Source organism: Melitaea cinxia, chromosome 22 (assembly GCF_905220565.1).
Source record: "Melitaea cinxia chromosome 22, ilMelCinx1.1, whole genome shotgun sequence".
In the NCBI taxonomy this organism is placed as follows: Eukaryota; Metazoa; Arthropoda; class Insecta; order Lepidoptera; family Nymphalidae; genus Melitaea; species Melitaea cinxia.
The window spans coordinates 2,236,246-2,264,153 of record NC_059415.1 but is presented as its reverse complement, the minus strand read 5'-3'; the positions used below and the strand labels follow the sequence as shown (position 1 = coordinate 2,264,153).

Here is a 27,908-nt window from a genome sequence, read left to right as displayed (position 1 = left end):
TTTAGACCAATTTAGATAAAATGTTGAGAAAAAATCAGTATATATATTGTGAAACTGTATTTTTCCACGAGTCATTACAAACTATTAAAATTTCTCGTAACTGAAAGCAACATCTGCTTTTTCTTAATATAGTTTTTATTTAAGTGCCTTTTGTATATTCTTTGTATTCTAATCAGAAACGAGCTTCGTATAAATATATTCAAAATTTTTATATATCTAATATATAAATTCTCGTGTCGCGGTGTTTGTAGTTAAACTCTTCCGAAACTGCTTGACCGATTCTCATGAAATTTTATGTGCATATTAGGTAGGTCTGAGAATCGAACAACATCTTTTTTTCATATCCCTAAGTTATAAGGGGTCAAGGGGTTAATAACATATATGGCAAAACAACGTTTGCGGGGTCAGCTAGTTACTTTATGTTTATTTATTGCTTATAATATGTTATACAGTACAAGTAAACACATATGTGAAACACTATACAATATTACACTTGTGATCACGGCCCTTGCAACAGTGTCGAAATATCTGGAACTCAAATAGATCAATAATAAATGATACGAAGAGAAAGGATCATCTCGTTTTACATATAAATCAGTGTAATGGACCATGGTAATTTAAAAAGTACAACATTTTTAATTATCTGTTTTGGTTGCAAAGTGCACCAAATATGCACCAATTAATCTGCTCCCACGACCACTGGAGGGTACGATTTTTTCTTATTCACTCGGGCCATAAGTTTCCTCATATCAACGAGTCTCACTTCCCTGCCATACGCCATAACCTGGTATACCACCGATTCCTTGAAGAATATCTCCACTGCAAAGTCTATTTGTAAGTATTGAAACGAATAACAAATTGGCTTTGACGATTGGCACCAACGTTTGAGACGAATATGCGGCTTGTCCTTAAACCATTTTGCTCTTTTGTAATGGTACACTCGGAAGACTACGCAGGAATATTCTAAGTTGGAGAAAATTGTGAACTGAAATAAATAATTAGGTTACATTAACGAAAAAAAAAAACATTAAAGTCAATTGCATTGGTGCATATGTATGTAATATGGTGAAATTGACTTAATTTTTTTTTTATATATCATATTTCTCCATATATATTTTATGTATATTATATTTCCCCTATATTGTTATTCTAACCTAAAAATTATAAATAAAGTTTGTATTATATTACGGTAAATTTAATTCTTTTTAATGGTGGTGATAATCTTTATAATAAAATCTTATTTAACAGAAGGGCTTTTAGCTCAAATTAATCTAGCTTCTAGTACATTGTTGTATGAAACTTAATTTACTTACGTACATTGTATCTCACGCGCTGCTTCTTATAAGTTGGCCCTCTTTCAATTTTCGTTTGATCGCGAAATAGTTCAGCCTTTGTTTCTTCAGGGTCACAGGGACCATATCTTTGAACGTTCGAAAGACCTAAAATGTATTTTATGTATTGAGTTATGAGAAATTTTTGCATAAGTTCTTGGTTATCTTCGAAATTGTCCTTTGATGCCAAAATTTTATAAGTACATTTTGGACAATAGTTCTTAGTAAGTTAAAATGGTAATTAAAAGGGTTGTGGTGTAATTAAAAATGCTACTTCAATAAGCCATTTTGATATGTTTTGCATTCACTTAACTTCGTTTACTTTCGTACACTTCATTCACTTCGTTCGTTTACTTTCACTTCGTATCAGTAAATACGAACGATTAGGGCACGGATTGTTTCGTATTTTTATGACTTACTTCTCCTTAAAATTATATGATTTGTAGATATCCGTGAAACTGTCGGTCTACCAATCCTGGCTATACTATTTCGTATCCACGGTCTGTATTGAGAATATTCCAAAAATCTAGAAGGCGCTTTACAACCTGGACCGTAAATTCCAAATCCTACCTGGAAAGTGAAAAATAATATACTTATATTAGATTTTAGTTCAGATCTGGGTAGTACGTAGTCAGCCTTTTTTTTAAAAACCTATCTAAGACCACCACCTTCACCAGTATATTTATTGTTTGAAGGAAGTAGTTTAAATCGGATCTATAGTTTTCACAAAACTAGGAATATTTCATTAAACATACACAAACAAAACAACATAACAGTTAGCGGATGATCAGTAGAGAGAGATGTCAATATTTTCTTGGTGAAAAAGTCTTTTGTCTCAATGTCAATCAACTGTTTTTGCAAACTTACTTTCGGTATGCAAATTTTATACAAGGTGTTTGATTACTAACTGAGTTCCTTCAAATGGGGGGTTCTGAAAAACTTTCTACGAGAAAAATAATTCGTTTCCTTATACGGAGCTTTAATTATGCGGCAATTAGTATTATTATTTCACTTTACGGACGTTTTAGGGCTATGCAGATAGTTTTGGACGGTTATGCAGAAGTGCCTTGCCAGAGTAGCTCGTAAAATTAAGAAAAAAGTAAAATTAAAAAGAAGGACTACAACCTACAGAACCCCCATTTAAAAGTGCGCAGTTAGAGTCGAACAACTTATGTATCTATTTTTATTAAACAGTTAAAAAAGATTTCCTTAAAAGGTAAAGTGAATGATAAAATAATAATGTTACTATTGTCAAAGTATCAACCTTCTACAACTCTTCATGACCCTCAAATAAGTTAATTTAGCAAATGCCTTTGTCATATGTCATGTTATTTCGGAAAATACGATACATTCGTTGCCAAAATATTTTTCGAATGTACATTTGGAAACAAATGATGCGTAAGTTATCTAATGATACAGGAATAGCTTCAGAAACAAAAGTTTCGTTACTTACGTAATATTTTATTAATATGCTAGACACTGCACGCGGTTTCTTCCACATTTTTGTTCGATATTTTTAATGTTGTTTCGATAATATAATATAATATTACTGACTAGAAGGTACGGAAACATTCAAACAAACAAGTCACTTTTATAGGGGTTATTATGGCATCCATTATTTATAATTATTATTGGTTTAGAAGAAAACATTATTAGGTATAGTTTGAGAAGAAGTTTCAATTGTAATTAAATAAAATTTATTGGCTGAAATTATTATTACGCAATGTAATCAAAATAAGAAGCGTATAATATAAGGTTAGCATTATGAAACCGCTTGACACTTTTGTTTACATATTCTTATGCAGTCACGACTTAAACAGTTAAAATTGCGAGGCACAATAGCAATTCCTAAACCACACCACGATACAAGAATCCATTTACTCGAGAAAATGAAAGGGTTCTTAGGGTATAAACGAAATCTATCAAGAAAGTGCACGCAAACGAATTCGGGAAAACTTCTCGTTCCTAATAAATTGTAAGCATACCAAGCTCCATTTACTATTCTGCCTCAAGACCAGCGCGGCTCCGCTGCTCCACACACATTCGACGCCTCTCAATGCCTTCGCACACAGACTATATGTTGGCCACATTTTTTCAATATCCAACTAGAATAAGGAATTTTCATCATTTCATCGTTTTATGGACTGTCTTGAAGAGAAAATTAGTTTTTTTTTTGTACGTGTTTACGTCTGGCGATGTTTGTGATATTGAAGGGCAATTGTTGCTATTTTTAATGCATTGTATTTATGAAACTTAAATTAGTAATGACTATATTTAAGTTAAACGGAATTTTATGAGACTTACAAAATTCTATTCTTGTTGAAACTTATTAAATGTACATTTATTATGGATTTATAAAAATGTTAATATATTGCTTACGGCAAAGAATTGTGGATCTATAACTTTATTAAATGACTAGCGGTGCCACGACTTCGTCCGCGTGGAACTTAACAAAAAGTTATTATTCAGATCGCAGAGTTATAAAACAAGTAAATTTCTAAAATAACAGTAGCCTAAGTTACTCCTTAATACATCTATCCGCCAGTAAAAGTCCCGTTAAAATCAGTCCAGCCATTTCAGAGACTAGCCGGAACAAACAGACAGACACCGTATACCGATGTACCGTGTATGCATTGAGTAAAAAGCGATTTTTTTAATATTACAAACAGACACTCTAATTTTATTTATTTGTATAGATAAATAAATTAAGACGAATCTAAAATAGAAAATATAGCGTATTTTTAGAATTAAATGGCATTCAAAAAAGTGGAAAATAAGTAACTGAGAAGAATTAACGAAGTAGCTTTAATAAAGACGTTTTCACCTCGGATCTCTTGTAAAATGTTTTGCATTGTTCCGGATCTACGTACGCCATTTTGTGTATTTTTATCGTGGAGCGCTCACAATCTGGAAAAAAGAATTTTTTTTGCAAATATTTGAACAAAAAGAAGTTTTATATATATAGTATATAATTTAATGGAATTACGATACTTTTGGAATCTACGATACAAGTTTCTCATCAAGGTTTACTCGGTATGGACTCTATTGGTAATTTTAAGATTCACAATTGAGTATCAATTGAGATGTAAAATGACTGAAAAGTAGATATACAAATCTATTTTTAAAAATAAAGTATGATTATTTTTATCTATTTATTCAACCAAAGATTGTGAAAGATGAAAAACTTGTAATGGACTCTCGTATTGATTCTCATTGATCTTTTGATGTTGTGACATTTCGATTGAGACGAACACTTGAAGCGAACGGTTTTCCCGCTCAAAGTCTCAAGAACTTTATTTGAGTAGCACTCAGTTTGTGTACGTATTTTTTCGGTTACGATGTTGACATAGCGAAAAAAGAGCAGTTATTCTGTACATGTTTATTATAGACAATGTATTTTGATTAAATTTAGCCATTGGTTTCTCTCGTTGTTTGTTTTATTGTAATACAATTTTATTTATTTTATAAATTACTTTTATCTTATTTCTTAATTTAAATAAATTGTGCAATGTCTTCTTAAGTTTTGACGTGGTTTGATTCTGAGTCTTTGTTTATTTCGTTTTCCCGATAAATTTTATTTGCTAAGCAAAAACGATCATAGGGCACAGCGGGAAATTTCCTGCTCAAAATATGGAGCAGCCCATCTAGGGTAGTTTTTTTTGCTCTGGTTGTTTATCGAGCAATCAAGCCAGAACATTAAAAAGTTCTTTGTAGTTCCCAAACGAACTTAAATGAGGTAGGGCACAGCAGGAAAAAATCCTGCTCAAAATCTGAAGCAGCCCGACTGGGGTAGTACCTCGACCTTACAGAAGATCACAGCAGAATAATACTGTTTTCAAGCAGTGTTATATTCCTTTTGGTGAGTAAGGTAAACAGAGCTCCTGGGGGGAATTGGGAATAGGTTCGGCAACACGCTTGCGATGCTTCTGGTGTTGCAGACGTCTATAAGCTACGGTAATTGCTTACTATCAGGTGAGCCGTACGCTTGTTTGCCGACCTAATCCAGGTTATTCCTTGGGTTGCCCTAGTTAGTGTGTTAGAATTTAATACTTTATTCTATATTTAAAATAACGTTAAGGAACATAACCATGTTCTCACTTAAAAAAAAAGTGTAAAGGTATTTAATTAAAATAAAACCTGTATTCAAAAATATTTAAGGTAACGGAATTTTTCTCAATGGAAGTTTTAGTCGCGCTTTATTCAAATATTAAATTATTAAAACCAGTAGGTATACAATGTTTCTAAATATTTATTTGAGAAGTCAAAATTGTATGAGACGTGCAGTTGATTAATCTTGTTTTACAAAATAAGGATCGTTTAAACTTATATAATTAAGTTCATTGGAGTGAAATTTATGTAATTAAGTGTATAAAGAAGATTCGATATTGAAAAAATCGCTTTTGTGAACTTTAAAAATTATTCGCTTCAATAAACACATGAAGCTACAAAGTATAAAGAAATTAGGAGTGCTTTATACCTATTTAATGCGATATATTGTTTAATTACGTAATAATTGTGTTTGCTCGCAAAGGAAGAAAAACCGACTTCAATTAAGTACATTGATACAACGTAGGTAGACGAAAAAATAGTCAAGTAAAAACGCATTATTAGATATAACTCGAAAAGTGGTTGTTAGATCTCAAATAAATTTAAATACGATTTTTTCCTTTGACGGATAAAAATTGTTATTATTAAATAAATACCCATACTACTGTTTAAAACAATTCACTTCGACACATTATTGCAGTTACCATTACCATCGATTGTCATAGCGTAGAACCGCGGCCGGTGGAGTTCGGTCGGCGGTGCACAAATCGGTTGTAAAACTGAAAATTAAAACACATCACGTCATAAATAACCAGGTTATCGTCGCTTTGTCAGTTAACAGCGACATTTAGTGAGGGAATCGTACTGTATATTTATTTTAAATTTTCACTGAATAAAAAATTTCGAGTCTAGGTTCTAAGAATATTTTCTTTTTGAGTGTTTAATTTGAACTAAATTTTATAATTAAAAAAATAATTTTTTATTTAATTTTTTTCAAATTATTTTTTATATACCAGTTGTTATCGTTCTTTCATATTATTGTTATTCTTAAAATACTTTGTCATTAAATGAGACTATTAATTGATTGTTATCACGTTCGTTTACCTCAATAGTTTTGACGTTGTCAATTAGAAGGGACCAAAACGTAACGGACACTCGATGATGAGCTATGACAAGGGACGGTCGTTTTAATAAATAAATATAAATATCGTATAACATACACACACGGTCGTCTGGTCCTAAAGTAAGCAACTTAATATTTGTGTTATAGATCACAGCCGACTGATATAGATAAGTATTTTATTTGATAAATATACCTACATAGAAAAAAGCACATAAAATATAACTATTAATAAAATAAGTTATTTATATAAACACAAATATTACATCCAGACTCTACAATAATTTTATTGTGGAACTATAATAAAATTATTAACAGTAAAGGCTTTATAATGAAAATTATTTAGTAGGTACAAATGAATTAACATATTAAAAAGGAATTTGAAATGTTATTTTACAAAATGTTTTTTTAATGTTTATTGTTTATTTTTTATGTTTAGTCCAGAGGTAGTTATGAGCTTTTGTATATCTTTCTTATATCTTTTGTAATATAATGTAATGGGTGTAATACACACACGGTCATCTGTTTCTACGGTAAGCATCTTAATACTTGTGTTATAGGTAACATCGACCGAGTAGACTGAAGACGGGCAGCAGCGTCTTCAGTGCGATAAAACCCGCCTGCCCAGCGTAGTGACTATGGGCGAGACACATGAGTTCACGCCATTTTTGGCGCGAACTTGTGGAGGCCTATGTCCAGCAGTGGACTGCGATAAGGTGATGTGTGTGTGTGTGTGAGGTAACATCAGACTGTTTTAGCTAAATGTTTTTTTTTATACTTATAGGAATATTACTTAGATACATACAAATATTAAACATAGACTCAGGCGGGAATTGAACTCGCAACCTGCGGATCAGAAAGCAGGACTACTACAAACTGCCAACGGGATAATAAAATATAGAGCTATCATTATGTTATTTTATATCAAATAATCGTTATTACTGATTGTATTTTATCTCAATTGCTGTTTACCCAATATAGTAGAAAATTAGTGCAATTTACATGTCATTAAGTAATTAGTTTCTAATTGTATCAAAGCCAATGTGCTGTATGTGTTTGAGTTGTAATCCGGGTGATAGCTGTAGTCCTTAACCTTTATACCCGGGTCGGAGCAGTTGCATCCGAGGACTACCCTTGAACGGGCCCTAGAAAAGAAAAATATATCCGGTTATTACTTGTGTAATAAAATGTATATAGTCTATTCGCGTTAAGGAAATAATGACTCATCACTGTCACTTTAGCTCTGTCTGAATGGCTTACTTCAACTGGTCAATATGAAAACGGCATACTAGTTTACTGGGATCTTAAAAAAAGATTATAGTTACTGGAGTGTACTACAAAAATAGTGTTGTAAAGGCGTCATAATGATGACATTGGCAACCGCTCTGGTGCAATGGCGCTATGCCGGCCGTGTCGGCAGCGCCTAAACACTGTTAGAGAGCATGTTGAGCTGTCGGTCCCGGTTGTTATCATATACACCTGATAGCGATCGTTACTCATCGTAGAGAGTCAACATCCGTCAACCCGTAGTTAAGCAGCGTGTAGTAAGCTCCTCCTACACGAGGAAAGAGGCGTATGCCCAGCAGTGGGGTGTTACAGGCTGAATCGTAATGGTGATATGCCATAATTATAAATAAGTGACTTCGTACCGGTTGTTTTTTTATGGTTTTATTTCGTTTAATCAGTCATAACGTAATTTTGCAACGGCTTACCACAGAAGCTAGACGAAAATCCGCGTATCAAACCTAATTTCAATTTCAGTCTTTCAAACAACGTTTACGTTTTACCTTTTATGGTAATGTAAATACCGTTTGTTGTACTAAGTTTTCAACATAATTAGCGGTTCGACGTTATTATAATAAAGCACATTTAAAAAAATAGTGACTGCTGAATTTTCTGCCGATTCCACTCTGCATATTGTCTATTCCAAATCGGCGGTAACTTCACTTTTAAATATAACCAATTAATTAAAACTAATTTTTAAAATTTTTAACCGACTTCAAAAAAAGGAGGAGGTGACTCAATTCGACCATATATATATATATATATATATATTTTTTTTTTTTTTTAATAATAGACTAAGATCCGAACTAGACATGATCACCACCCACCAGCATCACCAACCACCCATCTGCATATCTAGACAAAAAATATTTTATATCAACTTAGTATGTTAATATCGTATCGTATCGATTAATAAATCTCGAAAGATTTGGCTTAAAAATTCCTGGCCATATATTCGTCAACCGCCATAGTCACTTTTTAAACTTTTTTAACTGATGTTAGATTATGAAATTCTCTTTTATGCTAGAAGTACAAAGTTATTATCATTAAACATTCAAAAACCGTACCAATCACCAAAGTACCGTCGTACCGTAAGTAGATATAGGAAAGAACTAACAAAAACAGTTCGTACGAGTTTACAGTTCGACAGACTCATTAGTGAGGATCGCAACTTCTACACTATACGAGTATGTTCATATTTAAATGAATCTTCAATTCCAGTTGATAAACTAACAAGCAAGCTCGCGAACTGCCCGAGGCGCGCTTAGACCTGGTCTTTGACGTGCTGTGCATAACTTTGTCTGTATACATAACTTCAATTTAAGAAATGGTAAGCTTCTAATCTGTATTAAAACGAAGGATGTTGATAGCTAAGGATTCAATTTCTTTTATGGTTTTACGGTTTAAAGTTATGGAAATAATGAAATTAATTGTTTTGCCGTATTGTTTATGTAACTAGATCAAAATTATTTTTAGTAAAAATAAGTTATTACTACGATTAAATTATATAGTAAAATTACAATATAAGTCTTAAAGTAACTAATTGTATTTAAAAGATCGCGATTTTAAATTGTAATATGTATTTTTAAATACAACAAGCAAAATTGGATATTTAAAATAGAAATTAATAGGGCTTGCCTACGATCACAATTTGAAACCATTACTGGAAAATAACGATAAATCAAAGGACGTAGTGTCACCTGAAATCTTGTTTAGGTAATTTGTCGATGTCCATCGCAGACGCGATCACTATCTGTCTCGTCACTAGCACTACAGATGTCATGTATCTTTTACCGCCTGGAAGTGAAATAAAGACATTGAAAGATATAAATAACAATTCCAAATAATATATATAAAATATAATAATATATTAAAATTATAAATATAATAAAATTGTAAACAAATTTTAACGATATTTTTGAAAGAGTTCTTGGGAAGGGTCGGGGGTATGATCAGCAAGGCGCTTGCGATGCTTCTGGTGTTGCCGATATTATTATTTTTGTTGAAAATTATCAATAATCAATCATTATGGAATGGTTGCTTGTGTAGAAAAATTTCTTTCAAAAACGCTGGTATACAGTATTTTCATTTCTACCAAAATCTTAGAAGTAGAATTTTTGATCATCTTTTTTATTCAGTATTTATTAAGCAAGGACATTAAGGTTAAAGATCATTTATTTCTCAAAAGAATACAATTCACTTACATGAAAAATTACAAACACTATACCTACAACATACAAATTAAACAAAAATTTATATGTTAGGTACATCGCAATACAATGTACAAACAATTCATAGTGGAGACAAGTAATTATCAATATGTAGGGTAGTATTAAAATATAGGGTAGTATTATACACAAGTTAACAGAAATATGCGCAACTGGAAGTGTTATTGTTAAGGAGTTATTTTCTGTTTCATTATATAAAAAATATTTTAGAGTAAAATTTCTTGAATCTATCTTCAATAGTTTATACAACAAGCGACAAACCCGAAATTAAATAACATATACTGCATACTGTATTTGAGCTAAATACAGAACATAAAAGGAGTAGTTCAGGTTAATATGTAGGGTATCTAGGGTAGGTATGTAGCGTAAGTTCAGGTTGCAGTAGGGTAGTTTAATATAATGACTCCCACTTTTTTCAACAATGTGTTTTAAGAGTTTTGAAACATATATATGTTTACTTGAGGGATAAATGAGAACTCCAAGCCAAGGATATATTTCTATTTTGCCAATTCCCTCGTAGACTGTACTAATTGGCGATTTATCCACACCACAATTACCGAGATTGTTACTGTTTAATCGTGTAATCGTTTCGTTACTGTAACATATACCTAAAAAATATAAAACTATATAGTATAGTACATCAAATGTATAAAATTCTCGTGTCGCGGTGTTTGTAGTTAAACTCCTCCGAAACGGTTTGACCGATTCTCATGAAATTTTGTGTGCATATTGGGTAGGTCTGAGAATCGAACAACATCTATTTTTCATCCCCCTAAATGTTAAGGGTGGTCCACCCCTAATTTTTTTTTGAATTTTTAGATAAATTATCTATTTTTTATTTAATTATGATTTGGCGTTGAAAAACACATACAACCCTAAATTTTCACCCTTCTACCACCAACCCCTATTTTTAAATAGCGTTTAGCGGCAAGACAACGTTTACCGAGTCAGTTAGTCTTAATATATATTATTCTCCTGAACATGTGTTTGTCACCTATCTTCTCCTTAGCGGATCGATTTGATTAAAATTTCGCGTGTACGTTTCAATGGATTTATGGATAATTTAAAAACACAATTGGATCCGATAGGTGTCACTGCTGTCGGTATGCCAGCAATCAAATATGGTAGTTACTATTTCTTGCAGAACGTCTGCTAAGTCCGCTAGTTTATTATAAAACGTTTAACGTTGTCTTTTCAATGAGTTTTATATTTTACAAAGCTTATCACTTGCTACGAGTGATATTCAAGCCCGTGGCTGCTGGTGTTATAAGTACAATATTATTTAATCACCAGAACTATAATCGTTGATTGCAAGACTTAATACGAGAAAGTTTTTTCAATGAAACTGTAATGTTTACAATTCAAGTCGATTTAACACTAAATTTATTGTTATAAATTGTAAGTAAATATCTGCAGAAGTACGGACGTCAATGGTGTATGCGAAAACCGCAATTTTGCAAGAAATAAAAAAAAAAACCTCTATAGAACGTCATTGACATTACATTGCCGAGTGTGCGGTATGAGAAATGTTTCACTACGTAATAATAATAATAAAGATATCCTCAATAGTTAAAAAAAAAACATAAACGTCAAAACTTCTGTAAACGAACTTCTTATTAAAATTTCGTCGTAATTTTTAATCTTCTTTTTAAAAACAAATGTACCTGTAGTGAAATGGAGAACCCATTACCGTTATATAATATTTATTATAACAATAAGGTCAGTGAAGCTTTCCAGAATAGTAATAAAACGCAGTGTTCTCTTTAAAATGAATGAATTAATTTTAAAAATGAAATAAAATATACCTCCATTTCCGAAAAGTAAGCCTTGTATTAACGCGACGACTTGCACAAATTTCATTCTCTCTGAAATTATATGAACTCAATATTTTAAAACATCGTCACAATGGCCGGAGGATTAATTGCGTTGACTTTTTGTTCGTTTAAAAATATTATTAAAATGTTTAAAAATACTTTGTCAAATGATGAGATATTTATAAAGCGAAATTTAATGCCACTCACGAACAACACGTCATCTACAGTTGTATAATTTTTCGAATCGTGGTAGATAGAGACACCCCGTCTCTTCAGCCTTTGAGAATAACGCTGTATAAAATATTTTATTTGTCAAAAACACAGCGAGCGTTTTAAAATATAATAAATAAATTGAATAACGGCTATAGCCACATCCTCTATTCCGGTGGATGTCGTAAGAAGCAACTAAGGGATAACACAGTTCCACCACCACCTTGGAACTTAAGAAGCCGATCGATGGCGGAATAACCATCCAACTGCTGATTTTCAAAAACAAGAAGCAAAGCTAGCCCTGCGGTCACCAACCCGCCTGCCCAGCGTGGTGACTATGGGCAAAACACATGAGTTCGCGCCATTTTTAGCGCGAACTTGTGGAGGCCTATGTCCAGAAGTGAACTGCAATAGGCAGAAGTGATCAATGTGACTTTGGTACTCCTCGAAACTATCATCCCGAGCTGCTGCACGTTTACAATTACACCACACGTAAATGACCACAGGTATACTATTATAATATGATCACAGCGGTAGATACATTATGACATCTTATTAACACCATTGGATCTAATAAAGAAACTCACACACTTATTTATGGCTTTTTTATATGTTAAGCGACTTTAACATCGGTTTACTACGCGTATACTAAAAGGCGCAGTCTGTAGATAGCTTTGAATTTAGTTTTAAAATAATAATATTTTGATTGGTTATGCACGGTTTAAAATACAATTGTTTTTAAATTTTATATGTCAGCGTTCTTTGTATACAAAGCATGTTTAATTAATTTTTAAATTATTTGTAAACTAACGTCAGCAACTGTTTATTAACTGGGATTTTATTAGTTGTCAATTATGGCTACGATAGCAAATAATTATATACTTTGTTTTGCAAAATCAAGGATCCGATTTTAAGGTATTTATCACTTTATATGCTTTTTTTGTAAGGTGTAAAAACTTTCCTATAAGTGAGCTCCTAAGCTCCTCCCACCATAACTACTACTAACTAATATGATATGATGATTTTATATTCGGTTTAACTATCTAAGCAAAAGCCATAACTGTACAACGGGACCGGCTGTGGACAGCGATAGGCTGAAGTGATGAATCATTTCATATCATATCGTTCATAGTGACCGTGGGAATCAAAAAAAAAATATATATATAAAAATACCAAATATGTATATCAGAAAATTCACTGAATATTAAATTATACTTAAAAGGAAATTTTACGTATCCTATCAATGAAAAGATATTTCTTCACAAAACAAGCGCTCTCGATCGCTGAGGAGTCACTCTATCTTTTATCTGAAACGTGCCGCGACGAAGCCACAGGATCAGATAAGTGCGGGACCACTTAACCGATAAACTAGTTAAAGATTAAATAAATATCTATAGCTATTACGGGACTAAAGAAGATCAGAGAATCTTTGAAGCGGGTGCAATATTCTATTAATTTTTTCTTTTAAAAAAGTAAATAATCAAACACTTTATGACAGCGCATTTAAGGGAACAATTTATTGTATCAATATCAAATCTAGTAAAAAAGATGGAAAATAAACTTTTTCAGAAGACGTACGCATTTTTTTGTTTAATGTTGTAACTAAACGCAGTGGCAGTGGCAGCTGTGATTGTATAAGTTTAACTAACTGATTTTGCGATTTCATTCACGATTACGTACAATATTTTGACTTTAATTTAAGGAATCGTACCAAATTTCAGGATCAAATAGTTAATAAACTTATTAGTGTATAATTTCTACTAAAAGTTCCTTGTTCTTTGGGTCATTAGCAGTTTTTTACAATTAGTGTCATCAAAATATGTTAGTTATTATGTAAAATAAATTTAATCTAATACGCAATAGACGCATACGACCCTATGGAAAAAATGTCATCAAACATGGACAAATGCAGACCAAATTCTCAAACAGGGTTATGAGAGTTTATGAGATTTGATAGATTCTTATAACTCGGTATGAGAATTTGGTCTGCATTTGTCCACTTTTTATGAGATTTTTTCCATAGGATACATTAGAAACGAAATAATTATAAAAATCCGATTCGATACAAATTCTTTAGACCTTTAAAAAAACTTGAAATTAGAAATGAAATGTATTAGAAAGGTCACATGGGACATTTAATTTAATTTAATTTCCAATATTTACAAGAACAAGAAAGTCATTGAACAAACTAAATTAAACCAAGAAGTAGACAAACTTTTTGGCATTTTAGTAATATACCTACTGACAGAAGTTTACACGGATGTTACATCTCATCATTCGTAACAACGTATACGATTAGGATTTCGTAGTACAGTATATTCAAAAAGTTTTACGCTTTGTAGGAATCCATCTAATTTTAAGATTCTACACATACATTTTTAAGAAATAGCTAAAATGTAAAAAAAAGTATTTTTATGAGTATTAAGCATCTACGATCTTTTTTTAACTTTTATTTTTGTTTCAGTGTTATTGTGAATATTTACTTAACATATTTGGAAAATTCAAGAATCAAACATATTTGGAAATTTCAAATGTCAACAGCGTACGTATTCGCAGCATTCCAAAGGAAAGCAGAATAATATATAATATAATATGTAAATAATATAATATGTAAATAATATAATATGTAATATTATTACTAACGTTCTGTTAAAAACGTACAGACACATTCAATGATATTTTTATTCGCTTTAGCCTACAGGCTATCCCACTGCTGGGCATACTCCTCTTTCTACATGTAGGAGAAGGATCAGGGCTTAATCCACCACGCTGCTGCAATACGGGTTGGCGGATATAGTCCCCACTATGAGTAACGATTGCTATTAATGTTATTTAAATGTTGACTGCACAAATACCCAGACCACGGCTAACATCTGTATGGCCAATAAAATGTTTGTCATGTGCGGGAATCTAACCCGCAACTGCCAGCGCAACAGCCACAAACCAGTGCACGTAGTAATTATTAAGTAATTTGGGCCAGTGCTGTAACCGTTGCGCCGATGCGTCGATATTTTTATCACAACATCTTATTTAAATGTCTGTAATTAGAAACCTCACGGTTGTAAAAACATACGCGATGCTAATTATGAAGAAATAATCCCTCGTCTCTATAAATTTTAATGATTGCACTTTGTCATAAACTGCCCAGGAAATATAGCTTTTATATGCAATAAATTAAGGCTTATATTCGCGTTAAGTTTGTGAAGAAGGCGGGAAGAGAGCAAGATCCGAGTGTAGTCCAAACTGTCGCTGCGTAATCGAAGTCAAGTGTCAGAACGGTTGTGAAAATTAAATACTCATGTAAAATATCGGTTTTACGGTTTTATTGATGAATCGTAATTGGATTATATTCAATTCAATTCTTCTGCATGAATTTTAGTTGTGACAGATTACCACATATTGCCAATATCATGTAATAAAGGAAAAACACAATGGAGATTGGTCGGGTGTTAATTGAAACACGGATTATATGTAAATAAATATATATTTTTTTGGTTTGTAAGTATCAGAAGAGGTTTGCATTAGTTTAGAGTATTCTGCAGAGCAATGATATGTTGCAAACCAGCAATATTCGTTGCTATGCATATGATATTACGGTTCATGCCTTGTACATTGGTCGGGCTAACATCCCTCGGGTGGAAGTGGAAGAGAGGAGATTACAACTACCTTGTTTGTTGTCTTTATTGTCCTACAAATTCATTAATACTGCCGATATCACTCATTATCATCATCATCATCACTTCAGCCTATCGCAGTCCACTGCTGGACATGGGCCTCCACAAGTTTGTGTTGCGCGTAGTCACCACGCTGGGCAGGCGGGTTGGTGACCGCAGGGCTGGCTTTGTCACACCGAAGTCGCTGCTGCCCGTCTTCTGCCTGTGTATTTCAAAGTCAGCAGTTAGATGGCTATCCCGCCATCGGTCGGCTTTTTATGTTTCAAGGTGGTAGTGGAACTGTGTTATCCGTTAGTCGCCTCTTATGAGACCAACGGGAAGAGAGGGCCACCCCCTCTCTACTGCCGTACTGCCGTAGCCACACACCTTAAATTCTTATTAAATTTAATATTGTCTAGACGATTACATTCGGTGATCTTTTACAATCAGAATCTTTAAATAATTTAAACAAATTGTACATAATTTTACGTTTAACTACAGGAAATATGTCTGCCATGACTCATGCACAAACAATACCGTCTGTTTCATTCACTAAAACACGTGCTATGCGAAGGTAGTCGCTGAGTAAATTGAGTGTGTTTGTAACTACAGCCTTTGTGTGAAACGGATTCTATGTTGATTACGTGGACCAATAACAACAGTTAAAGTTTGTGGTGTTCGTTTGTTAAAAAAAAGCAGACTATAGATTATATTGACTTATCAATACAAATGTATTGACAAACCAAATTAAATAAACTGCATATTTTATATTTTTAAATTGTAAATTCTAAACAAGTCTCAAAAACGGAATTTGCTAAGAGTTGTCTTTCTAAAAAATATAGGATAGCTACATATTAGATTGTATAAATACTTTTAACATAGTTAGAAAATTCTTTGATTGGCTCTGAATAAAAAAAAGGTCACGTACCATTCGACTATTTTCCACCAAGCGATTTGTTTGAGTTAGTGATTGAATGGTGAGTTGGATAATTAATCAGAAAAATGAAATAAAAATTCAAACAGCATGTGAGCAGTATGTTTTCAAAAAGCCAATTATAAAGGAAATAAACGAAAAATCCAATTAGAGCGAATAATTATAAAGTGTAAATAAAATAAATGCTCTACACTGAAGAGTTAGAGATCTTTCTTAAAATCTGCAGTAATACGACTTATGAAGTACCTCAAACTTTGAGAAAAACATCCAAAGACTACTCTCAAGTAGTGTTGTATTACAGTGGGTTATAAGGAAACTAGAACTTTTGAGGACGCTGTGTTAACACCAGGGATAGGATCACTAACTCGTTTATGACGTTCCTTCTTTTTTTTTTATATAGATATGCCCACAGTCTTATAATGCCCGTGCTTTTTTTATTCCAATTTTTATTTTTGTTAGTGGTCGTTACTTGGTACACAACTGCAGCTTACATTAAGAAAACTAATTAGTATATCTTAGTGTCCCTAATGCAGACGTGAGTCCACCGACCAAAATTATCCTGATGTTCCTGGTTTTACATGCATCCATATACTACAATTACGATCAAGGAAATCTCATGCTTATTTGGATTTTAAAAAAAAGGTATCATTATTTTTTGGACATTTTATGATCTAAATTGCCTCGTGATAATGAAACTTTTTATAAGTGAGTCTCGTGCTTGGTAAGTTTTATCTTTCTTGATTTAAATACTCTTACTTCCACTGCCTTATCGCTTAAATTATTAGGGTTAGCGATGTTTTAGAAACAACATAAACGAGATAGTTTAAAGGTCAAAAACACAGTGTAGCCTACATTTATTGTTCAACTATCGCCCACCGCCAGCCCTGCCATCGTCATTAGTGGCTGAAAGCCTTATCGACAGTTCACGCTAACGATGTTAAGTTAAGAACCGCTGGAATTTCAAGATCAATTTCACTAGACGAACACTTTTATAGTTTTAGCGACGATTGAATTAAAGTTCTTATGTCCAATAAAAAGATAAGTTTATTAAATATTTTTTATGCTGTTAAGCTGTTATATATAAAAAAAAATAAGCACGGTGCGATACAAATAAATCTTGTAAACGTCTTTTTTTTTTGCAATAATAATAGTACCAGACAACCTTAGTCAAGTAAACCCATATTAGCATTTAATATGACAAAAAATAAAAACACAACGGAAGTGAAACATCGTGACATGACTTCACGCCATTTTTGACGCGATCTTGTAGGGGCCTATGTCCAGCAGTGGACTGTATTAGGCTGAACTGAACTTAATATATATTAGATTTAGGATAAAAATAGATATTAACATACATTTTTTGTATTCAATATTGAATTGAAAATTTTCAGCTATTGTTGTGAAACAAGAGTTATATTGAACCAATGTTACTTCGATTGACTGTAGAACTGCGGATGTTTCTAGTATTTCCTAAACAAATTCAACGCTACGAGAGCGGGAATATTCCTGTTATCGCTAGTGTAGGCTCTACACGGGATGTTTTTATGTATTTCATTCAAATATTTAATATGGGAGTGTAATGTACATTCAATTCAAATAGCTATATAGCTTGACTCAATTTGTTGAAAGGATCAAATAAAAAATAGTCATTACTTTTATTTATAATAATAATAATTCAAAGTGAAATAAAAAAAAACATGGGTCTTTATTTATTTTTGTCGACAGTATAAATTTACATAAATAATTAAAAAAAAAAGTTTACTAGTAATATTTTAGTTTTACAAACGTCATATTATACAGTCGTGCGACTGATATTACGTCGCTTCCATTATATATTTTTCTTACGGCTTTCATCATTACAGCCTATATAGTCCACTGCTGGACATAGGCCTCCACAAGTTTACGCCAAAAATAACGTGAACTCATGTGTTTTGCCCATAGTCACCACGCTGGGCAGGCGGGTTGGTGACCGCAGTACTGGCTTTGTCGCACCGAAGACGCTGCTGCCCGTCTTCGGCCTGTGTATTTCAAAGCCAGCAGTTGGATGGTTATCCCGCCACCGGTCGGCTTTTTAAGTTCCAAAGTGGTAGCGAAACTGTGTTATCCCTTAGTCGCCTCTTACGACACCCACGGGAAGAGAGGGGGTGGCTATATTCTTTAGTACCGTAGCCACACAGTACGGTGTCTACGGGTAGTCTTACGGCTTTAGTATCACATTTTTTTCAGTTCGGTCGCCAGCTAAATGTCAAGCCTGCCGTAAGGAACTTCGTTCCAATAATAAATTAATTTGTTATATGGAACTCTTCTGAACGGTTTGAATAATTAGGCTATTTTGGTGTGGTCATTATCGTCAGACGTGTTAAAATAGTTAGGACAAAGTTTGCCCGAAGGATCAATAGGGCAATTCAACCGAACGGCTACCAGCACCAGCGTTCTTGTTAGCCGTTATCGGGGATTTTTATTTTGTATACATGCATTTAAATGTTTTATTTTATATGCAAATAATATATTTTTGTTATTAATCACTATTTACGCATAACTTTACACAGATGACTTATAAATCATATGTTAAATTAAATAGTTTCTTGTAGGCACATTTATACGAGCTTTATCCACGATAAGTAAACCAATAATATTTTCTGTAATGAGAAAATGTCTATTTGAATTGCCAACCTGCAGTGGAGCAGCGTGTTGGATTAAGCTTTGATCTTTCTCCTACATGGACAAACAGGCCTATGCCCAGTAGTAGAATGTTCTAGGCTGAATCGATCGATCGAGATAATGTTGGACAAATGTGTGTGTGTCACAATTGTCTTATTTATATACATATAAATAGCTTTTTTAATGTTATTAAAAATAAATCTTTTGTTTTATTTATCGCTACTATAATGTAATGGTATGTTTCTCAAATCAAAAAATTCGTTTTTAAAATTGAGATCAATTTGTTGTGTTCGAGGATTAAATAAAGTAAGGGGTAATAGGGGGAAAATCTATACTTTAGTCACACCACAGCCCGCCCGCAGTGACTACAAGCTCTCAAAAAAATTTAAGCTTTTTGTTTTATTTTTCTATCATTATTTTATTATATATTGATAAAAAAATCAACGTACTTGAACGTAATGAAATATAATATCCATGAAATTAATTTATGTTAGTTTTACTATAAAATTAAATTTCTTTTGTTTTGTCAAATTTAACAATTATATTGTTAAAAGTGTTAAAAATTAAATGGCTATACTCGAATTTACGATGACAAACATAGACATAACAAACCAAACAATGACTCAAATATGTCTAAACCAATTAACTGTTTAAATGTATAGAAAACATTACAATCAATTATGCTGGTTTCGTAGTTTTTTTAAGTTTGAACTTGCCGTGTTCCATAGAGGTTACAAATCTGTAGATTTGTAACCTCTATGATGTCATTGCTCTTAGTTTTGTATCATTTACATTTTTGAATATCATATCAAAAATTGACCGGGTAAAGCTTTAGATTAGGTAAAACCGAATTTCGGGACCGTGGGGGGATGGGGGGGGAGGGTGGGGAACACTACCCCTGGTACCACTATCACACCTCGGAACCCCATGGTTATGGAGATATCGATGGTTAAAGTTTTGAGGTTAGAAGAAGAATTTCGTACCTTTCACACGTTATTTTCACATTTCACACGCGTTTTTTCACATTTCACACATTATTTTCACATTTTATAAGCTATTTTAAAAATAAAAACGATTTCGACTCCAAAATCAACAAACAATACAACTTCGATACTCATGCTCCATTCTATAGTTTTCACATCTTATTTTCACATTTCACACTTAATTTTAACATTCCACACGTTAATTTAACGTTTTCACACGGTTTCACACGGTTTTCACACTTCAAAACCCCATAGTTATAGAGATAGCAATGGTTAAAGTTTTGAGGTTGATTGATCAACAAACGATACAACTAGCGGTAACTATGCTTCGATCCGTAGCTTTAAGATATTATATTCACATTTCGCACTTGATATTAGCATTTTAAAGGTTAAGTTATTGTTTTTACACGATTTTATTAACAACTGAGAAATAGACGTTTTAATAAAAAATGACAGGCCACTTATCGTTTCGTTCTAAAACAATATAAGCACAAATTCATTGTTTTTGTTTAAATAACTGTAAAGGCAAAAGTCTTACACCATACAGCCTTGTTTCATATTATATTTTTTAATTAAATAAATAAAATATAATGAAGTAAAAAACATGACATGAATAATTTTTTTTTACAATAATCTGACTTCAGAAAGAGACCGAAAGAAACCCATACCTATCTAATTTAAAAATTACACCGTTTGTAGACATAGTTTTGTTACAAAAAAAAAAAACCCTAACCTATCTAATTTAAAAATTATATCGTTTATAAACATAGTTTTGTTACAAAAAAAAAAAAAAATAACCCTAACCTATCTAATTCAAAAGTTACACCGTTTATCGACAATTTTGTTACTAAAAAAAAAAAAATAACCCTAACCTATCTAATTTAAAAATTATATCGTTTATAAACATAGTTTTGTTACATAAAAAAAAAAAAAACCCTAACCTATCTAATTCAAAAGTTACACCGTTTATCGACAATTTTGTTACTAAAAAAAAAAATAACCCTAACCTATCTAATTTAAAAATTATATCGTTTATAGACAGTTTTGTTACAAAAAAAAATAATCTACCACCTTTAAAGTTAGAGGAACGCTTGGCTCCGGCGCTGCGGGAAGTGCAGCCCTTCCGCCCTTGCGTGCGAAAGCACGCTCACTCATGCTCCATTCCGCAGCGGAGGCTGGTCGCCTTCGGCGACCAGCCTCAGCCGCTCCTCTACGCATTCGTTCGCGCGCTTTCGCACGGCGGGCGAGGGCTGCCCTCCCTCCGCGCCTCCGCGACACAAAAAAAAACACTCTAGGGGTAGGACAGACCAAGACCACGTGAACAGTGGGATGCTCCGATTCGGTTTTGGGTATTTTTCGAATTTCTAAACCTATATTCTAGCACGCAATGTTACTAAATATAAATTAATTTTGATAATATAATTTAAAATTATAGACCATAAATTTTGAAAATTAACTACATAGGTATTTATAAATTTATTTTAGTTCTATAGAATATTTTACACAATTGTTTGTTGAGATTGTATATTTCAAAAGAATGATAACTTAAAGAGTAAAAGTATGTATTTAAATAATAAAAAAAAAGTTTAAAAATAATAAAAATTATAATAATTATTACCTAGTGTCTCATTATTACACTTAATTTAAGTAAATATGTAAAAAAAGTAAAATATGTTTATTTATTGTCATATAAAATGAACTAAAATATTGAGTATTTTTCGTTTATAACAGTAAATAATTAAAAATAAAATATATTTAATTAAAAAATATAATATGAAACAAGGCTGTATGGTGTAAGACTTTTGCCTTTACAGTTATTTAAACAAAAACAATGAATTTGTGCTTATATTGTTTTAGAACGAAACAATAAATGGCCTGTCATTTTTTATTAAAACGTCTATTTCTCAGTTGTTAATAAAATCGTGTAAAAACAATAACTTAACGTTTAAAATGCTAATATCAAGTGCGAAATGTGAATATAACATCTTAAAGCTACGGATCGAAGCATAGTTACCGCAAGTTGTATCGTTTGTTGATCTTGAAATCGAGATTATTTTTACGTACTTCTGTTCGAAAATAACTTATAAAGTTGCAAAACGGCGCATGAATTGCACTGCCCGCAGCGTTGGAGCTAAGGTGAAGTCAGACGCGGAGCTCAAAGGTATAATAATAGCTTTAAATTCTTCTTCTAACCTCAAAACTTTAACCATCGATATCTCCATAACCATGGGGTTCCGAGGTGTGATAGTGGTACCAGGGGTAGTGTTTCCCACCCACCCACCCCCCATCCCCCCACGGTCCCGAAATTCGGTTTTACCTAATCTAAATCTTAGCCATTGACCGCTCCAGCGGGATTCGAACCCGCGTCTCCGACTGACCGGCGCCACGGTTCGCTTAAACCGAAAGTAAAAATCATCATATCAAAAATTTCGCTCTAGCGGGTACATCGTTCCATAGCTTAATTGGCTAGAGCGCCGACACGGTCAGTCGGAGACGCGGGTTCGAATCCCGCTGGAGCGGTCAATTTTTGATATGATATTCAAAAATGTTTAGAATTCCTAATTGTGGGTAACACAAAAATAAAATCGTACATATTTGTATCATTTATTGTTTGGATATAATAATGTAGTCTATGGTGATGATATTAGAAATATTTTTTACATTCTGATGGTAGGAAATTATGTTTTTTTATAATTATTCCAGCTGAAGTAAAAGATTTAAATGTTGTTTCTTTCGTTTTTATAGAGAAACGCTATTTCGTCTTAATTTCAATTTTTTACCAAAAAGCTACAAAAAGTGTAATTACTATTATATATATTTGTAACATATCGTGTAGCACCTGCTTTAAAGAATCCGCAACATAAGTTCGTAGCGAGCGGTAAGTCCGCCTTGAATTGAAAACAACGTACGTGCCTCGAGGGAACTCAATTCTTCAATCGACAACTTGCATCTTGTTTTAAAACGGTCATTTTAAAATACGTCGTTTGAATATTGCATATTTGCTGACGTGACAATATTTATTCAGAAATCTAAGTGTTGAATGCAAACTATCATGTTTGGGAGGAAAAATGTAAAGAAAAGCAGATTTAGGGAAGGAGTTCGCTAGAAAAAATCGATTTTTTGCCAAAAAGGTTTTGAGGAAAATCTATCATATCCTAAAATTAAAGGTACGATTTTGTTAATAATCTGAAACTAAACGTACTCACTAAATTGCGAGCTCCTTTTTGGTGGGTAGTCTGGAAGAGATCACTATCTAGTGATGAGACTGCTCGTTGCACGCTATGTAATTTGTTTTTAAGCTTTCTCTTTATTTAATTGTTATGTTACTCTGCGTAATAAAGCTATTTATTATTATTAAATGCTCATAAATATTTATTATTAACATAACATTTACAATACAAATAATACTAAATATAAAAAAACTAAAAAAAAATTTCGATTCGATATCAGTTTTCGTTAAGTTTACATTTAAGACTTAACATTTTCAGAATCATTTCATTTTTTTTTATAGCGAAAACAAATCACTGGGCTAAAGATGTAAATTATAATCCTTGTGATGTGATGATGATGATGATGAATATTATAAATGTGAAAGTAGCTCGGCGTGTCTGTCTGTTTGTCTGTTGCGCTTTCACGCCAAAACTACTGAATCGATTTAAATGAAATTTGATACACTCATAGTCTAGAATCTGAAAAAGGACATAACACGTGGTTCAATAAGTCCCGAGACTAAGTACTAAAAAGAGGTCTTTTTTTTTAAATTAATTTTTATTCATCAACATAGTCTCCTCCAAGAGCGATACAGTCCCTCCAACGCTTTTCTAACTTTTCTATCCCATGTGTGTAGAACGATTTGTCTTTGGCTTCAAAATAAGCCTCCGTTGCTGCGATAACTTCACTATTTGAGTCAAATTTCTTACCCTGAAGCATTTTTGTGAGGTGTGCAAACAGCCAGTAATCACTGGGGGCCAAGTCTGGCGAATAAGGGGGATGAGGAAGCAATTCGAAGCCCAATTCGTTAATTTTGGCCATCGTTCTCACGGACTTGTGACAAGGCGCGTTGTCCTGGTGAAACACCACTTTCTTTTTGTTCATGTGAGGCCGTTTATCCGCAATTTCGTACTTCAATCGCTCCAATAAGCACATGTAATAGTCACTATTTATATTTTGCCCCTTTTCAAGGTAGTCGATGAAAAGTATTCCATGCGCAACCCAAAATATAGACGCCATAACCTTACCGGCCGATTTCTGAGTCTTTGGACGCTTCGGGCGGCTTTCACCAGCCGCTCTCCACTCCGCTGCCTGCCGATTGGATTCCGGAGTGAAATGGTATATCCAGGTTTCATCCATTGTTACATACCGAAGTAAAAAATCCTTTTTATTAGATTCATCAGCGCCAAACATCGCTCTGAATCATTGACACGTTGTTCCTTTTGATTAGTTGTAAGCAAACGCGGTACCCACTTAGAAAAAATCTTTTTCATGGCCAAATTTTTATGTAAAATAGTGAAAACACTACCAGCTGAAATCTTCACTATCTCGGCTATCTCTCGCACTTTTACCTTCCGATCTTCTAATACGATTTTGAGGACTTGGTTAATATTTTGTTGAGTCACTGCTTCATTTGGACGACCTGAGCGTTCCCCATCATTGGTGTCCATGCGACCGCGTTTGAAGTCGGCATACCACCAACAAATGGTTGCTTTAGAGGGAGCTGATCCTGTATAACATTTTATAAGCCATTGCTGTGCTTCAACGGTATTTTTTCCCATTAAAAAACAATGTTTTATCAACACGCGAAACTCGTTTTTTTCCATTGTATCGAAATTACAACCGTAGCGTCACTTAAATGTTTCAAAATCAATAATTTTATTGTTCCATTTTTAAAAATTTGACACATATTCTTGTATTGATAGCCAGTACTTTTTAAAAATCAAAAGAGTTTTTAATATATGCGCCATTTCCAGGTTAGTCTCGGGACTTATTGAACGATCTAGTACACTACTTTTTAATACGAAATGTGGGGTGTAAGGGGTTTAAAGGTGGGGATAAAAAGTTGGAAGTGTTGTCATTTTTAGAGATAAAAGCTTGAAATCTATTTTTTAGGATTCGATATTATATGACATTCAAACTTTGTAAAAGTTTTACCCTGGATTTTACCAAGGATGTAAAATAACAATAGGGAATAGAGGATGAAAGTATGTATGGAAATATGTAAGCTTTATGATGTCAATGTTTTATAAGTTTGCGATAAGAGACAAAATATTAGACCTTATTTGATGTCCCAAATAAACCAAAAGATATATCCAAAAAATGCTGTCCAAAGTCATTATTCCACGTAGACGAAGTCGCGGGCACGGCTAGTACATTATAACGGACTTGTATCAAGAGGAAAATTACTAACAGTCCTAGTATGTTTACTAAGATTAATGTCCACTAACAGGAAAACGTATAACGTCTTCATATTTTCTCAATAGGATGAGCTTTTAAGGAACCTTTACACATCTTGAGGGTAACATTATGTTAATTAATGAATGCTGACAAGTATTGATGTTATGTGTCGGGTTAATTTACGACAGTGGTCGACAAAGTACTTCCGATGCTTCTGGTGTTCCAGGCGTCCATTAGCTACGGTAACCGCTTATCGTCGGGCAAATCATACGGTCGTTACTTACCTTTCTAATAAAGAAATATATTAATATTAGGTTATGTAAGTATTTATACCTTTATTTCAAAAGCAAAATATTTATTCTCATGGGTAATACAAAATAACTGAATTGTGATAAAATAATGCCTTTTTCTTGAGATACATAAGACCAGTTTGATCGTAACGTCAATAATATTAATGTCTTAAAAATGTCGTAAAAGGGTTCGAATATTTAACTATAAAATGTTTGTGTATGGCATTACGACTGTAATAATACTAATGTGAGCTTTATATATATTTTTTAATTCTCTCTAACTTTGCTAATGTTATAAAAATATATTCTTCACTAGCGATTACAAAGCATCGTATAAAACTGATGGAACGAAAGCAAAAAGATAAAATTATGAAAATGGAGTAGTCGACGCTATCCGTCTTGCTACCTGTAAGTCAGGCTTGTGTTTTCGGATAGTGTTGTGACGTATTAATAATGCAATTAATTTTTTATCGATATTTTTATACATATTTTTTTATTTATTCATTAATCAACACCAATAAGTAATACAAGATAATAAAAATATATAATTATAGTGGATGTTTTGATAACTGCTTAAATTTTTTTTGCCGATGACGTAGTCCTTATGGCTGAGACCTTGGAAGACCTGAGCATAATGCTCGAGCATCTCAACAGTGTCTCCCAAAGAGTGGGTCTTAAACTGAACATGGACTAGATGAAAATTACGTCGATCGTCCATGTCGCACCCGCTTCAGTTCGCATTCGGGAACACTGTTCTCGAAGTTGTTGACTATTATATAGACCTTAGGACAGTCAATTCAGTTAGATAAGTCCAACTTCGAGAACGAGATCTCTCGCCGAATCCAGCTTGGATGGGCAGCGTTCGGGAAACTACGGAAAATCTTCGCGTCCAATATCTCGCAGTGTCTGAAGACGAAAGTTTTCAACCACTGTATGTTGCCAGTGATGACATATGGATCCGAAAAGTGGTCGCTAAATATAAGTCTTATAAGAAGGCTCAAAGTCGCTCAGCGGGCGATGGAGAGGGCAATGCTCGGTATTTCCCTACGTGATAGAGTAATGAGGTGAGGTAAATGAGGAGATCCGTAGGAGACCGACTAGGGTAACCGACATTTCTTGAAGGATCGCACAGCTGAAGTGGCAATGGGCAGGGCACATAGCTCGAAAGACCAATGGCCAATGGAAAGGTTCTCGAGTGGCGACCGTGTGTGCCCAGTGTTGGCAGGCTACGAGGTGGATCGACGATCTGGTCAGGGTCGCGGGAAGTCGCTGGATGCGTGCTGCGCACGACTGATCGTCGTGGAAAACATTAGGGGAGGCGAAACAGTAAACAGAACACAACGTAAACAGTAGGCGTCCGGGAGCTGATATGATGATGATGATAATTGCTAACTAAGGTGTCCTTAAAATACTTGGAATATAGTCCATATCTAAATAAATAAATTAAGCATTTGTCTATGTAGTAACTAGTTATCATTTCAGCCTATGGCAGTCCACTGCTGGACATAGGCCTCCACAAGTTTACGCCGAAAATGGCGTGAACTCATGTGTGTTGCCCATAGGCACCACGCTGGGCAGGTGGGTTGATGACTGCAGAGCTGACTTTGTCGCGCTAAAAACGCTGCTGCCCGTCTTCGGCCTCTGTATTTCAAAGCCAGCAGTTGGATGGTTAATCCGCCATTGGTCGGCTTTATAAGTTTTAAGGTGCTAGTTGCTACGTGTTAACAATTGTTTGTTGGGTTAGAGAGTCACCCACAATTCCTAATACGCGAATACAAGAGAGAGAGTAAAAAAAAAACCAACATAATCTTAAATTAATTATGGATGAAGAGAAATAAAAAAATAACAAGTTTAACAATTTATTTTGAATTTAATCTAAAGTTACTCCGGGGAGAATAAAATAAATAAAGTACATAACTTGCCTAATTCCTGGGCAAGTGGCTGGAGAATTGGCTAACAAAA

At 33.4% G+C, this 27,908-nt stretch overlaps 1 protein-coding gene across 1 annotated transcript; it reads right to left on the bottom strand.

Moving 5' to 3' along the window:
• Nucleotides 1-395: 395 nt before the first annotated feature.
• On the bottom strand, nucleotides 396-26,664 carry LOC123664384. The gene is made up of 10 exons (XM_045598930.1): nucleotides 26,535-26,664; nucleotides 10,469-10,618; nucleotides 9,483-9,579; nucleotides 7,501-7,643; nucleotides 6,089-6,157; nucleotides 4,156-4,238; nucleotides 3,317-3,436; nucleotides 1,751-1,901; nucleotides 1,318-1,439; nucleotides 396-985 (listed from the first exon to the last, which is right to left on the bottom strand). Exons 1-10 carry the CDS (start codon nucleotides 26,662-26,664, stop codon nucleotides 680-682), a joined length of 1,371 nt encoding a protein of 456 aa, XP_045454886.1. The 3' UTR covers nucleotides 396-679.
• Nucleotides 26,665-27,908: the final 1,244 nt, after the last annotated feature.